Source organism: Tursiops truncatus, chromosome 14, assembly GCF_011762595.2.
Source record: "Tursiops truncatus isolate mTurTru1 chromosome 14, mTurTru1.mat.Y, whole genome shotgun sequence".
In the NCBI taxonomy this organism is placed as follows: domain Eukaryota; kingdom Metazoa; phylum Chordata; class Mammalia; order Artiodactyla; family Delphinidae; genus Tursiops; species Tursiops truncatus.
In genome coordinates, this window is record NC_047047.1 from 86,603,891 (window position 1) to 86,615,937 (window position 12,047).

Here is a 12,047-nt window from a genome sequence, read left to right on the forward strand (position 1 = left end):
GCTGATGAGCACATGCTCGGTCCCGCGTCCTCTAGGCCTGCCCCCTCCCCAGGTCTGGTCCCCTGTCGGCTCCGTGGGGCTTGTTGGCAGGGGTGCAGCTTTGGTCTTTGGAAACTCATGCCTCCCTTGAGCCGCTCCTGAAGGCTCCAGTCACAGCATTTTGTTCATAGAAGGTGCCTCTCTTGCTCTTGTCCTGCACTAGTTACTCCTTCAGAGAGGATTTGGGGAGCCTTTAATCATTCCTTCTGGACTGGGAAGCACTGAATATTTCTCTTTAATGCTGGGAAGCAGAGCACTGTGTGCATCGCACCCTCTGGAGTTCTTGCTGAGTTCTGTCTCTGTCTCACCAGGAAAGCAGAAAAAGTGATTGATTAACCTTACGACTTGCACCATGCTGGCTGCCCTGAGTAGCACCTTAAAAATTGATGGTGAGATCTCTTCCAGGTTTTCATTAAAATCTACCTTGCAGACGTCTCGGCACCCGTGGGCATGGCGTTCTGTTGCCCTGGTGTTTCCTGCACTAGACTGTGCAGTGGAGCTGGAACTGGAGCTGGTCCTGTTCTGCACTGCGGCTGTGACACCTACCCTCTCTGTGAAGTAGGGGGCTGGGCAGGGGCCGCCTCTCAGCTACTGAGTTCGCCCGGAGTCTCCCCTGCCTCAGGTTAACACCTTATCAGTTACCTGTGCTTCCTAACAAATGACCACCCAGTTAGTGCTTCCCGCTGCCCACCATGGCCATCACGTGGTTTCTGCGGGGACAGTCAAGAGCCCGCAATCTCAAGTCTCTCGTGAGGCCGCAGGCCAGGTGTCAGTGGGGCTGGCATCTCATCCGAGGGCTCTACCGGGAGGACCTGCTCCCGAGCTCACGGACGCGTTTGTGGCAGATTGCGGTTGGACCCAGGGCCTGGGTTTCTCGCGGGCTGTTCCTCAGTGTGGGTTTTGGAAGCAGACAGTGCGTGTTAAGTTTTGCTGATTTAACTTCTGCTTGAGCCCGGATGGAGTCAGAGTAGAGCAAGTACAGAGAGCTTTGCTGGCAGTGTCGTTTGTTAGGATCCGACCTGAGTGCTTCGCGCACTGTTACGGATCTTCCCCGCTTGGCACGCTTCATGGTGCTTCCCACAGCAGCCTGTTCAAGAATTCACTCGCTGAGTTTACCGTGCCTGTCTTCTGATGATAGGACCTTGTGTTCATGCTTCTGAAGAGTTTGATAATGAATCCACGTGTTTGATAGAAAATTAATTAGAACACTGAATGTTGATTAGTTAGAAAATATACTGAACCTTTTTTTATTTAAGTATAGCTGGTTTACAATGTAGTGATTCACGATTTTTAAAGGTTATACTCCATCTATAGTTATTATAAAATACTGGCTACATCCCCTGTGTTGTACACTACATCCTTGTAGCTTAATTTTATACCTAATAGTCTGTACCCCTTAATCCCCTCCCCCTGCATTGTCGCTCCCCTTCCCTCTCCCCACTGGGAACCCCTCGTTTGTTCTCTATACCCGTGAGTCTACTTCTTTTTTGTTATAGTCCCTAGTTTGCTGTATTTTTTAGATTCCACATATAAGTGATGTCATGCAGTATTTGTCTTTCTCTGTCTGCATGATACCCCCCAAGTCCATCCATGTTGCTGCAAAAGGCAGAATTTCACTCTTTTATGGCTGAGTTGTATACTCAACCGTTTTATGTACCTGATTGTTGATCTTACTTAACTAGTCTTCAGAAAACTGAAATGGCGCCTGTACATGTTTCTTTTGGCTAGTTTTTTTCCCCTAAAGGAGAGGCCATAAAACTGTTTCTTGGTTGGTGCTGTCAATGTGGATGTTAAACGTCCAGCACAGCTGGAAAAGCCGAAGCCCAGTGTGGAAAAGCTCACCCTGTGTGTCTGATGCTCGTGTTTTAGGCCCATTTCAGGGTACGGGGCTCTGTGCCGCCGTCCCTCTTCGGGAGGCTGTGCCTGTCACTGCTGCGGGCAGGGCCGAGATGCCCTCTGCCCACACCAGCTCACTGGCCGTCCCTTGTGGCTGAGAGTCCAGGTCCTGCGTTGTGAGGCTCCTGCCACCGTCCCTTTCTCCTCCGTGGCTTCGCGGTGGCCGCACCGTGTGGTCCCTTCTGCGTCCTGCCTGGGGGCCGGGCCTCCTCCCTGTGACCTGTCCACGCTCTGTGCCCCCCACGTGCCCCTGAAGGCGATGGCACCCCTGATCCTGGGCTGACTTGCCTCTGCTGCTCAGATGACGAGAGAAGGAGAAGCCGTGGCCCGTGATGCAGGGGAAAAGGGGCGGGACCACTGCCCATCATCAGAGGAGCAGACCCTCCGCCGCCCCCAGCCCCTCGGCCCTTGCTGACCCCTCCCGGCGGGCTCCCCACCCGGCTGAGCCAGTCGACATCCTCCAGGAGATTGGGGGTGAGACTGAGGGTCAGTGGGGTTCCCCGTGGGGCCCTCTTGTGGGGTGTCTGGCGCGGGCGCTCCATGGGTGGCCATGAGGGTGCTGGCCTGGAGGGGAGGCACTGGGAAGGCCCTGGGTTTGGGTCCCCGACGTGGCCCTCTCTGCCAAGCTAGCTCAGGCCCGGTTCTGCCCAGGTGGCCTGAGCCGCGGCCTGGGCAGCAGGTGTTGCCAGGTCCCGTGGGAGCACCCAGGCCCTGCTGGCCGGCGGCCCCCTTTCTGTCCCTCAGCCGCTCTGTCCTTCCTGACGTCTCGCCCGGCCTCTGGCTCTTCTCGCCCCGCGGCGCTGTCCTCGGCCAGGCTCAGTTCTGCGCCCGCCATCGGGCATGCTCCACGGGCGGAGCGCTGCTGGGTGCGGCTCTGCGTGGCCACTGGGAGCTTCCTGGGGGTGTGTCCCCCTTCGAGGCCCCGCTTCCCCCGCTGAGCTGTCGGCTTGGCCGCTCTCCCTGCTCCTTCTCCCCACTCCAGGCACCCCGGGGCCTGTCTCGGGTGATGGCTGCTCCCTGGAGGCTCCCTGGCAGCTTGAATGTGAGCCCTGGGAGTGCCCAGAGCGCGGGCACTTCCTCCTTGAGGCGCGGGTGGGCACCCCTGTTTCATTCCGTCGCCGCCGTGCCTGGTTGGGTCCCCCCGGCACTAACACAACACACATGTCTCGCCCAGACCAGACTAACCCTTTAACTTTTGTGGAGAGATGAATAAGTGGTGCTCGGTCTGTAATGGCAGACCAGGTATTTTAACTGGGGTCTTATAGAACAAGAACCCCCGCTTTTCCAGGGGGCGGGCTCTCTCCTCCGCTGCCTCGTTGGGCTGTGGGCAGGGGGTGGGGCGGGGGAGGGCAGGGCTGGGGCCCAGGAGCTGGGCAGGCACCTGGGACGACACAGGAGCCGCCTGCGCGTCTCCTTAGAGATGTGACATGTCCCTCCCGTCCCTCCCCCCGTGCTCACGGGCACAGACACCCGTCCTCCTTCCTCCCGTCAGCTCTAGCCCTTCAGTCCCCGGGAGGGGGGCGTGTGCACCCGCGAGGACTTCAGAGGCCCATCATCCACGTGATTTGCTGAATCAGTGAGACAGGAAAATGGGTTTTTGGGAGAAGGATTTTTCTGGGGCAGGTTGAGACACGAAATTGTCCAGAACCGAGAGAGGCGAGCTGCCGCTGCCGGCTGGTCAGCGTGTCCTGGCTGGGCGGCCTCTGCTGCAGTGGGTGCTAGAGTAAGTGGGGCTCTCACTCGGAAGTCGTTTTTAAAGACGTGCCCGCTGTCAGGCTTCTTAACTGGGCCAGGCTCTCTGGAGCGGAAACTGGCTGTTTTCCCCAGGCTTCTGCTCCATCCCCTCGCACTGACCGCCCACTCCGTGCGCCCACCCCGGCCGGGGCCAAGTCTGGAGCCCGATGACACCCTCGGGCCTCTGTCCAGTGCTGCCGTGGCCGTGCCCGGGTCCCTCTCAGAGGGTCCGCAGGGCGAGGCTAGTGTTCAGGGTAAAGTGAAGTGAATCACGGAGGGTCGAGTAACCTGAGGACCACAGACAAGCCTGGAGCCCTCCTGCCTCCAGACGCCACCGCGTGATAGGCCTTTGTGCATAAGATCGTAGACGGCAAGCGGGAGGGCCGGTGGGGCAGCGGGGTCGGGGGCGGAGGGGGCCCTTCTCCCAGGCTTGCACCAGGGCCCGACCTCGACTGCGCTGGTGGTCTCGAGGGTCTCCACTGTCCGTTACCTGTTGGGGTTTAGTTAACCCCCGAGTAACGGACGCCGAGATCCTCGCAGCAGGGAGGGGAGGGCACACGTCTGAGCACACGTCTGGGTGGGTCGCAGCCTTTTGTCCTCCTCCACCTGGGGTTGGCCGTGCGGACCGGCGGGCCTTGTCCTTGGTTTTGGAGGAAGCCAGACGGAGCTGGTGCGTGTTGTCTTCAGATTTGAGCGGATTCTCCCTAATCCCACACTGGCAAGTCCTGTCTGATAGAGGCTCTATTAACGTGCCTTCTATTTTTTGCTGTGTTCAGTTTTATATTTTTTTTTTCCAAATAAGGTTCAAACATTCTTGACTTCTAAGGGGAGGAAACAAAGACAGAGCTTCCTAATTATTTTCAGTAATTATCTTCAACGATAGCCCATACAAGATATCCTCTTAAATGCTCTGAATAGAGTTCAAATTACTTGTCTTTTCTTCTTCCTTTGAAAACATCACCCAATTTGCAGCTGGCCAGTTCGGCGTCCCTGGAAGGGAAGGGACAGCTGAAGTTCACCACGGGGCGGTGGAGCCCGCATCACAACTGCACCCAGGTGGCCACAGCGAACGACACGGCTGTCCGAGGGTGGGACACGCGGACCATGAGGTCAGTGACGGTCCCTCCCCTCCCTGCCCCCCGCGCCCATCCACCAGGGCTCGTGTGCTGAGGCCATGTGGCTTGTCTGTGTTGGCCTCGGGCTTGTGGGAAGTCGTACGCCTCGTCCTCTTTCTCCGCCCCATCTTGAGTGCACCCGCGCCATGGGTCCTGTTCCTGTGGGCGCCCTTCGGCGGCAGCGGCGGTCTCCGGTGGAGATCAAGGTCAGGCTTTTGTAGCAGCTCAGGCCTGAGGTGGTGACCGCAGACTCTCGGTCTCCATGGTCGGCGACCACAAGGTGAGGGCTGCCGTCCCCTGGTTAAGCATGGAGCTCGACCATCTCTGCACCTTCAAGATGCACACCCATGGGGCGGTCGTAGTTTGTCATTTAAGTCATTACACACACAGCTAGTGCTTCTAATGGGACATGGGAGAGCTGCTTTTCTGTGCCAGGTGTGGCGTTGACAGCAAAGGAGTGGTGGTGTGCACACTGTTGTCATGGCAACAGGGCCCTGCAGTCTTTTTTAAGATACAGTTTATCCCCTCAGCACACCGTAATTTATCACTAAGCCACAAAGATGGATGTCGTGAAATAGCTCGTGTTGCCTTTGAGGGTGGGGACCCAGCTTTAAATCTAGGTCCACGGCCCCTCTGAAAGCGCAGGGGGTAATCAATATTCGACGTGTGTGTGTGTGTGTGTGTGTGTGTGTGTGTGTGTGTGTGTGTGTGTGTGTGTGTGTGTGTGTGTGTGTGTGTGTGTGTGTGTGTGTGTGTGTGTGTGTGTGTGTGTGTGTGTCTCTGTGTGTCTGTGCGGGGGCGGGGCGGGGGGGGGTTGTTGGGTTTCCTATCAGAAGCTGAAAGCTGTGCGCTTGGATGTCGGAACTGGAATCCATTCCTCCAGGGCCTGTGGCTATCTTTTTCCGTTTTCATTGTTCTTTGAAGGATGTGTAGATTTCGGTATCTAGATGAGAACCTTGAAGACTGACATTACAGACCCCAAAGCCAGGGGGCAGGAGGGGCCCTGGGAGGCAGCGCCCTGCTGCCCCCTGGCCTGCCGTCCCTGGGGGGGGATGGGCAGCAGGCGACCCGGGGGCTCTTCTCCTTGGCGTTGTGTCTCTTCTGCAAACAGCCTGGGTGTTGGTGCTTTCAGCGCTGCTTCTGGAATGTATTGTGCTTTTGTATTCAGATCGCTGCCCCCAGAGCCCCAGGAAAGCCTGAGTCGATACTCTCTGCCTGTGTGACTCTCCCCAGCTCCCTAGGACCTCGCCGGGCTTAATTTTATTCATTTCCCTGTTTCACTCGGAAGATCTTAAGGTTCGGGTATCTTATTTTAGGAAAAAATATTAGGCTATTGGGAAGGTTCAGGATGTAAAAACCGGTTCAAGATTTAAAAGTGGTTTGGGGCCAGAAAACCCAACATGGGAGAAAAGATGAAAAGGACTGAGGTCATCTGGCGTGAGATGGGACTGTGGAGACCTTGGTTTCGGGCAAGGGAGCTGGTTACGGGAGCAGTCCCAGTGGGAGCCGTGCAGAGCACGAGGTCCAGTGTTTGCAGGAGAGGTGAAGTCACAGCCGAGGGAGGAAGTGGAGCGGGCAGAGTGGACGGGGTGTCTCGCGGGGCCGGCTCTGGGACTGGCGGGGGCCCCTGTCCATCCTGCTGGGACACAAGCTCTTCGTCTGAAGCCACTGTCCTGCCTCAGGTGACCTGCACCTCTGGTTTGCGTTTGTGATATCAGAGGGGGTCGCTGTAGGAGATGGAATATTCTGATTCCACACCCTGCAAGGAGCAGCCTGGAGGTGGATGGCGGGGCTTGTTAGGTCTGTGTGTGCATGTGTGCCTGCACCTCTGTGCACACTGGTGCACCCACATGTGGGTGTGTACACGTGCACGCGTGGGCATAGGTGCCCATGCGTGTGCATGTGTGTACGGCTGCTGTGTGCATGCTTGTGCGTTGTGTACACACGTGCAAGCATGCACACGTATGGGCACACGTGAGCTCTGAACAGCGGTGGGGCCGATTCGGCCCCATGCCCGCCCTCGCCCAGTGTCGGCACTGGGTTGTGTGCGAGGATGAGGCCCAGCCGTGACGAGCACTGTTTCCTTCGGTGTTTCTACAGCTTTCCCAACCTTTCCTTCCTTTCTCTGTCTCCATCTCCCGACACCAACAGCGCTGTATTCCGCTTCCCAGCCCCTCCCTTTTCCTTCTGTCTCGCTGCGTCCTTCCAGACGTTGGTCAGCCTTTCTGTCCGGAGTCTGTCTCTGCTTCTCCGTGGCAGTCTCATCCCTCCGGATCGCTCTCATCCTCAAGATTCCAGGTCACACCTTTGAGCGCCGCCAACCAGCCACCCTTCTGCAGGGTCGCAGGCGTGGCCTGCGCACAGGAGCGCCCCGCCTGGATCCTGCGCTGGACGGCGTCCGGGAGAAGGTGCAGGGTGCAGTCACTGGCTTCCCTCGTCCCACCTCTTACCTGTGCCCATCCCCTCCGCCCCTGCACAGCCAAATCTACTGCATTGAGAGTGCACACGGTCAGCTGGTGCGGGACCTGGACTTCAACCCCAACAAGCAGTACTACCTGGCCAGCTGCGGGGATGACTGCAGGGTGAAGTTCTGGGACACCCGCAACGTCACCGAGCCCGTCAAGACGCTGGAGGAGCACTCCCACTGGTGCGTTCCTCGCGGCCGCTTGGGGGAGGGGCTTAGGCAATTTATTTTGCTAATTACTTCACCGTTTGGAAAGGCACAAACCAGCTTAGTTTGTGCTGCTGTGAATCATTCAATCAACCCCGTTTTATTTTTCCTAAAGGAACGCTAATTCCAACTCTGAATGTTTGTGATTCGTAAACATAGGAAAAGAAGGAAAACACTAGATTCTGTTTTCTCTTGAAATAGTGCCGGTTCAAATAGGCAAAAATGAGCATGCACAGATGTCCACGTGGCACTGTGCACAGCGCAGGGAGGCCGGGAGCTGCCCAGGGCCTGGCAGCAGGGGATTGGTCAAGTCCGCCCAGTGGCGTCACTGCAGCGGGGATGGCGCCACTCTCAGAGGGAGTGCGGGATGGCCGTGTGCAGGGACATGCAGAGTGCCCCAGACTGGCCGTTCTCCCTGAGACGCTGTTTTTACGTATATGCCATGTGCTGGCTACTTTTTGCTAAGTGAAAGAGATCGAGTCATAGAAAATCGTGCATAGTATGAGGCAGTTTTTATTCAAATAAGGCATGTTGTGTGTACATGCTTGTGTGTGCTTGTATGTATGTGTGTGTGCTTACGTGTTTGTCTCCATGCATGTGCTTGTGCATGTGTGCATGTTCGTGTGTACTGGTGTATGTATGCTTCGTGCATGCGTATGGGTGTGTATGCTTGTGTGTGTGTGCACTTGTGTGCATGTGCATATCTGTGTGTGTGTGTATTTACCACCTGAATGCTGGAGTATGGTTTGGACAGGTTCAGTGAGTGGCCGTAATTCCTGCGGTCTGGGGAGGCGCTCCGTCCCCTGGCCCCGAGCAGCAGTCCGGCTCTCCGCTGTCCCCTGGGTCCGCCGGCGGGCGGCCCAGCTCACAAGCTCTTGGGCCTAGTGACCCGGCCAGAGAGCAGCCCTTGGGAGGCTGCCCTGGGGTGCGACCTATGTCACAGGTTCTCTCTAGTCCGTATTTTGCTTCTTGGGCAGCCTTTGCCTTTAGAATTCTGGAAAGCCTGTGTGGCTCCTGAGCAGTAAACCTACCCCCTGGGATCCATGCTGCCATTTGGTCTCCGTTAGTCAGGATTCAGAAGGTTTCAGAGCCGTGCCGCGCGCCTGCCCCTGCTGGGAGCCACCCACTGATAGACGAGCGGGTGGGACCCGGCCTCCCTGTCCTCCCACAGGGTGTGGGGCGTCCGATACAACCACTCGCACGACCAGCTCGTCCTCACGGGCAGCAGTGACAGCAGGGTCATCCTTTCCAACATGGTGTCCATCTCCTCCGAGCCCTTCGGCCACCTGGTGGATGACGACGACCTGAGCGAGCAAGAGGAGAGGTGAGCGCGCTCCGGTGCGGCGGCTCTCGGTGCATGGGCGTGGCTGTGGGCGTGGCTCGGTCCCTGCGGCTGGTGTCGGGCGTGTCCACCCGCAGGCGCGGGCTGCGGGCCGTGGAGTCATGGAGTCGGGTAGGGCAGCCGAGCCGCGCCGTCCGCTGTGGCCTCTGAAACGTGTGTCTGTCCACGTTCTTACTGAGCGTCACACGTAAGGTTGTGAGGACCGTGGCCCGTCTGCAGCCCTGGGGAGTGAGAAGCGACCTCCGCCGGCCCTCGTAACACCCTGTGGGAGAGGCAGTGGCGGGCGTCCCTCCTGGCCGTGCCGTCCTGGATCGGGTCGTGGACTGGCCACCCTCGCTGGCAGGTGTCAAGGCGAGGACCTCGGGCCCAGACCTGGCCCGGCCCCCCCGCACTGCTTCCCCCGAGACGCTGGGCGCCATGCGGGAAACCTCGCTGACTGTTCCCACGGCTTCACCATGTTGGCTGAGTATTTTCCAAACTCTTTCCAATCCTAATTGCTCTGCTTGGAGGCTCTCTCTTCACAATGGGGTCGCACCCCAAGACTTGTGGGGTCCTGGGGTTCGGGGCTCACACAGGGCGGCCTGGTCCAGGGCAGCGGTGGCGGGGTGAGCCCGTGTCCTTTGTCAGCAGCGTGGGTGTAAAGGAGACACGTCTTGTTCCTGGAGTAGATGCACCTTCGTGTGCGGCGGCTGCTTCCTGTTGTGATTCAGATCGTGGAGTTGAGTCTCCCGCCTCCAGGGGAGGAGGTTCTGGAATAAAACCCTGTCGAGCTGAGTGGCCTGAGCCGTAAAATACGAGAGGGGTTTGTCGTTCTGTTTGGAGACTCTTCACACTTCTGCTGTCTGATTTCTTCCTCTGCCCACCTGAGATGAGCCTAAAATTCCTGTGTGAGAAGCTGGCTGGTGGCAGTCTACCGATTGTCTCTCTCGAGAGAAACACAATCATTTTTCTGTTCAAACTGAGTATTTAGATACAGTTGCAGCGGCTTCAGTCCGGCAACCTACCACGTGCAGGGCTTGGATGTTTTCTACTGTCCTCTCTTCTCACGGCCAAGCAGGCGTCCGAGCCCTGTCTGTACCGGGAACAGAGCTGGTGGCCCCTTCGTTGGCCCCGTGTGTTAATCCAGGGGTCCTGCCTGCACGTGGGCAGCTTCAGAGAAGCGCACTAGGAAGGAAGGCGCGTGTGGCTGGCAGGCGTGCCGGGCAACGGCACTGGTGCGAGGTGCCTCCACGGTTTCCCGCAGGCCTGCTCCTGGGGTTGGTCCCCATGTCTCAGTGAGTTCAGGAGAATGGGAGTCCCATGAGGACTTGTATGCGGTCTCTGTACCCGGGCATTTGCTGGCCACCACAGGTTGGCTTCCTGGGGGGGTCAGGCCATGGGATGCCTGAGGGTCCGAGCCGGGGGCGCATGGAGCGGGCTGTCTCCTGGGAAAAGTCCCAGATTGCTGAGAGCTCCTTGGGTAGAAAGAGCCACGAAATGGGGAGAAAAGTGCTGAGGAGGCCCTGCTGGGTGGAGAAGCAGCCCGGCATGTGGCAGGCCTGTGACCTCGGAGGCCCAGGCGGGCGGCCCGGCTCCGCGTGCTCCCACACAGGGCTGCGCACGTGAGCACCACCCGGGCAGGCGTCCCAGGGAAGGGGCTAGCGACTCTCATGTGAACGGGGTGCCGGGAGGTGTCACAGCCCAGGCCAGGGCCTGCCGGCCCCTCACCCTCGTCCTGAGCAGGGCTCCCCATGCCCACCCCAGGGGCCTGTGCCGGCCGGTCCCCAGATCCCTCTGGCAGACGTCACAGGAGTTTTGGCTGTTGTCCACTTAGCCCCATGAACGTTCCCCAGCCCCCGTTCCCTGAGCCCGAGCACGTCCTGCTGCAGAGCCGCGGAGGGAGGTGTTAGGCGGTAGGGGGCCCCCCACGAGCCGCGAGGGCCCACGGCTGGGGACGGGATGGCTCTGGGCTCCCGCAGGGGCACCCCCATTGGCCCCCTCGGCTCCTGGGGACTGCCCGATTACGCAGGTGAGAAGACCAGGCCTGCTGCCACCGCTGGGCAGGGCGCCCGCCTCACTCACGCACGCGTGTCTCTGGTGCCTTATAGGAGCCAGGAGCCTCCCCAGGACAGCGTCATTGCCACCTATGAGGAGCACGAGGACAGCGTGTACGCCGTGGACTGGTCCTCAGCCGACCCCTGGCTCTTTGCCTCCCTGAGCTATGACGGGAGGCTGGTCATCAACAGGGTGCCCCGGGCGCTGAAGTACCACATACTGCTCTGACCCGCCAGGCCGTCCTTGGGCAGCTTCCCAGCCGCAGGCAGCCGTGTGGCGGGTGTTGGCTTTCCAGGCGGAGCCCCGTCTGGGAGAGCCAGCATCACTCTGCTCTGATGCGAGCACCTGTGAATAGTGACGGAGCATCTGCCAGCCGACCACTGGCACCTGAAGCCTCCACTTGATGGAAGCGGAAACACTGTCCCCAGACCGAGCTGGGGCTCCGCGGGCTGGCCTCTGCCTGGTCACTGCCTACTTCCTCTTCTTGCTTTTAAGGCTGTCGGGAGTCTCACTGTAATTTGCTTCCATAATGTTGACTCATCTTTCTCTCAAGATTAAAAATGAAATAAAAGGAGCAGGGCCACGCTGCATGGGCTCCAGCTCTTTCTTCAGGAGCTCTGCCCCCGGTATGGCCCCATCACCCGGTCTCTGTTAATTTTCTCCGTGCTGGCCCAGAAAAAAAGGCAGATGGGCCTCCCGTGCTTCGTCCTGGGCTTGACCTGCCCATGCTCGGGCCTGGCCTGGGGGAGCCCTGACGCTGTCAGTGACCAGGGGTCTCCTGCCGGCCTTGGACCCCGTCCCCGGGCATGGTGCCCCACTGGGTCCTGTTCCTTTACTCCGATGGCATCCTCATCGCCTGGAGGTCACATGCGTGTTCCCGGGTCATGCAGCACGCTTACCTGTTGAAACCCCACGTTGTCAGGTGATCCTAAAACTCTGAGCACGGGACTCTTGCCTATTCCTCCTCCCGCGGGTCCAGGGGTCTGTTCTGGGCGTGGCCTCACCTGCCCAGGTGTTGCGTCTGTACCGAGATGGCTGTCAGGCGTAGTCCTTTTTTCACAACGGGCTTCAGCTTGAGAATGGACTCGTTCTAAACGCTGAAGCCATCTGTCGTCCCCGGAGTGTCTGTGTGGTGGTTTCTAGCCGCACTGTGAGCCCAGAGAGGCACGTCTGGGTTTTGTTTCTTTTTTTCAGGGGTAAGAGTTTGTGGGCAGAG

The 12,047-nt window shown here is 58.7% G+C and overlaps 1 protein-coding gene across 5 annotated transcripts in view; it reads left to right on the forward strand.

Moving 5' to 3' along the window:
* The window catches only part of EIPR1 (EARP complex and GARP complex interacting protein 1), an 88,580-nt gene extending 77,137 nt beyond the window's left edge, over positions 1 to 11,443 (forward strand). For 2 of the 5 annotated variants that reach the window (XM_033838060.2, XM_033838059.2), the window contains 5 exons: positions 4,642 to 4,778; positions 7,264 to 7,431; positions 8,627 to 8,779; positions 9,141 to 9,263; positions 10,885 to 11,443. In XM_033838060.2, coding sequence (XP_033693951.1) covers positions 4,642 to 4,778; positions 7,264 to 7,431; positions 8,627 to 8,779; positions 9,141 to 9,263; positions 10,885 to 11,059 — 756 coding nt within the window. In that variant the 3' untranslated portion in view covers positions 11,060 to 11,443. The other 3 variants (XM_073791627.1, XM_019943341.2, XM_033838061.2) reach the window with 3 other exon arrangements.
* Positions 11,444 to 12,047: the final 604 nt, after the last annotated feature.